Raw genomic sequence first — 2235 nt, 5'->3', positions numbered from 1 at the left:
TGATCTTGGCTCACTGCAACCTCCGCCTCCTGGGTTCAAGCGATTCTCCTGCCTCAGCCTCCTGAGTAGCTAGGACTACAGATGCCCGCCACCATGCCCGGCTAATTTTTTTTTTTTTTTTTGTATTTTTAGTAGAGACGGGATTTCACCACATTAGCCAGGATGTTCTCGATCTCCTGACCTCGTGATCCGCCCACTTCAGCCTCCCAAAGTGCTGGGATTACAGGCGTGAACCACCACGCCCTGCCTTTTTATTAATTTATTTATTTATTTATTTATTTTTGAAATGGAGTTTCACTCTGTCGCCAGGCTGGAATGCAGTGGCACGATCTTGGCTTACTGCAACCTTCACCTCCCGGGTTCAAGCGATTCTCTTGCCTCAGCCTCCCAAGTAGCTGGGACTACAGGTGCATGCCACCACACCCAGCTAATTTTTGTATTTTCAGTAGAGACAGGGTTTCACCATGTTGGCCAGGATGGTCTCAATCTCCTGACCTCTCGTGATTCACCAGCCTCAGCCTCCCAAAGTGCTGGGATTACAGATGTGAGCCACCATGCCCAGTGTATTTATTTATTTTTCTGAGACAGAGTTTCACTCTTGTCGCCCAGGCTTCAGTGTTATGGCATGATCTCAGCTCATTGCAACCTTTGCCTCCTGGGTTCGAGCGATTCTCCTGCCTTAGCCTTCCAAGTAGCTGGGCTTACAGGTGTGCACCACCATGCTTGGCTAATTTTTGTATTTTTAGTACAGATGGGGTTTCACCATGTTGGCCAAGCTAGTCTCAAACTCCTGACCTCAGGTGACCCACCCACGTCGGCCTCCCAAAGTGCTGGGATTACAGGCTTGAGCCACCACACCTGGCCTCTATCTTAAAAAACAAACAAACAAACAAACAAACAAAAAAGGCTGGGTGCAGTGGCCCACACCTGTAATCCAAGCATTTTGGGAGGCCAAGGCAGGTGGATCACAAGGTCAGGAGATGGAGACCATACTGGCTAACATGGTGAAACCCTGTCTCTACTAAAAATACAAAAATTAGCTGGGCATGGTGGCGTGGGCTTGTAATCCCAGCTACTTGGGAGGCTGAGGCAAGAGAATTTCTTGAACCCAGGTGGCGGAAGTTGCAGTGAGCCGAGATTGTGCCACTGCACTCCAGCATGGGTGACAGAGTGAGACTTCATCTCAAAAAACAAAAACCCAAGTGCTGAGATTACAGGCATGAGCCACCACACCTAGCTCTATTTAATTATTTTACTATTTTAATTTTATTTAATTTTTTTTCTAGACAGGGTTTTGCTCCGTCACCCAGGCTGGAGTGCAGTGGCACTATTATGGCTCACTGCAGTCTAGACCTCCTGGGCCCAAGTGATCCTTCCACCTCGGCCTCCAGAACTGCTGGGATTACATGCATGAGCCACCGCACCTGTTGTTTTCTTCCTTTTTAACATTGTCCTGGTTATACAACCCTTACATAGGAGAGCTGCGATTCCTCTTCTTGGAGTACAAATTTATGAGTGCAGGTGCCCTTTTGTTACATGCATAAGATTGCATAGTGGTCAAGTGGACTTTTTACCAAATGGGTTTTTTGACAGGGCTGATTGCCAACACCTGGACATTTTAAATTACCAACCTGAAAAGGGAAACAGCTCTCTGCTTGTTTTGCATTTTGGTGACTATTGTTAATGGTTTTCTGTTTTGATATATTCAATCCGTTCAATCTGTATTAGTGCCTTCTCTGCCACTGTGTTGGGTGGGAATCTGATTTTGTTCTTTGGTTGGAGAGCCAAGTTGACCAGAGCTTAGGCATTTTAAGATAACTACCTCAGCTTGATGGGAAAGCCTGCTCTGCCCGGGGTTGAGGGGTACGGGCCTGAGGGTGACAGAATCGACAGCCCCAAGTGGGCAACGGGTGGCCAAACAGGAGCGGCCTCCGACGTCACTGTGGCGCGCCGCTTCCGGTCTGCAGCCTTGTAGTGGGGCTGGAGCAGAGCCTGCCGCGAACCCCCGGAGCCCACGGTCAGTGTACCGTGCCATCCCTCGAATCCGAATCTGCCAGCACGAGCCTCCCACCCGCGCCTGGGACCATGGCCACTGACTCATGGGCCCTGGCGGTGGACGAGCAGGAAGCGGCAGCCGAGTCGGTGAGTTGGCTTAAGCCCTAAAAGGGTTAGGGACTAGTTCTGGCCGGAGACTTGGTCCCTGGGAAAGGGTGGTTCCTAGGTTGATTAGAGACT

The 2235-nt window shown here is 49.8% G+C and overlaps 1 protein-coding gene across 4 annotated transcripts in view; it reads left to right on the top strand.

Moving 5' to 3' along the window:
• The window catches only part of LOC105537224 (ATP-dependent RNA helicase DDX19B-like), a 44390-nt gene that overhangs the window by 2654 nt on the left and 39501 nt on the right, over window positions 1–2235 (top strand). Inside the window, exon 1 of one of the 4 annotated variants that reach the window (XM_011976781.1) lies at window positions 1831–2142. The exons of 2 other annotated variants lie outside the window; for them this stretch is intronic. In XM_011976781.1, coding sequence (XP_011832171.1) covers window positions 2086–2142 — 57 coding nt within the window. In that variant the 5' untranslated portion in view covers window positions 1831–2085. Of the gene's footprint in view, window positions 1–1830; window positions 2143–2235 lie in introns of those variants that run through there. One more of the 4 variants, XM_011976783.1, reaches the window with a different exon arrangement.

Source organism: Mandrillus leucophaeus, unplaced genomic scaffold, assembly GCF_000951045.1.
Source record: "Mandrillus leucophaeus isolate KB7577 unplaced genomic scaffold, Mleu.le_1.0 Scaffold17, whole genome shotgun sequence".
Lineage (NCBI taxonomy): Eukaryota > Metazoa > Chordata > Mammalia > Primates > Cercopithecidae > Mandrillus > Mandrillus leucophaeus.
Note: the sequence above shows the minus strand (reverse complement) of the source record. Positions and strands in the feature narration are given on the sequence as shown.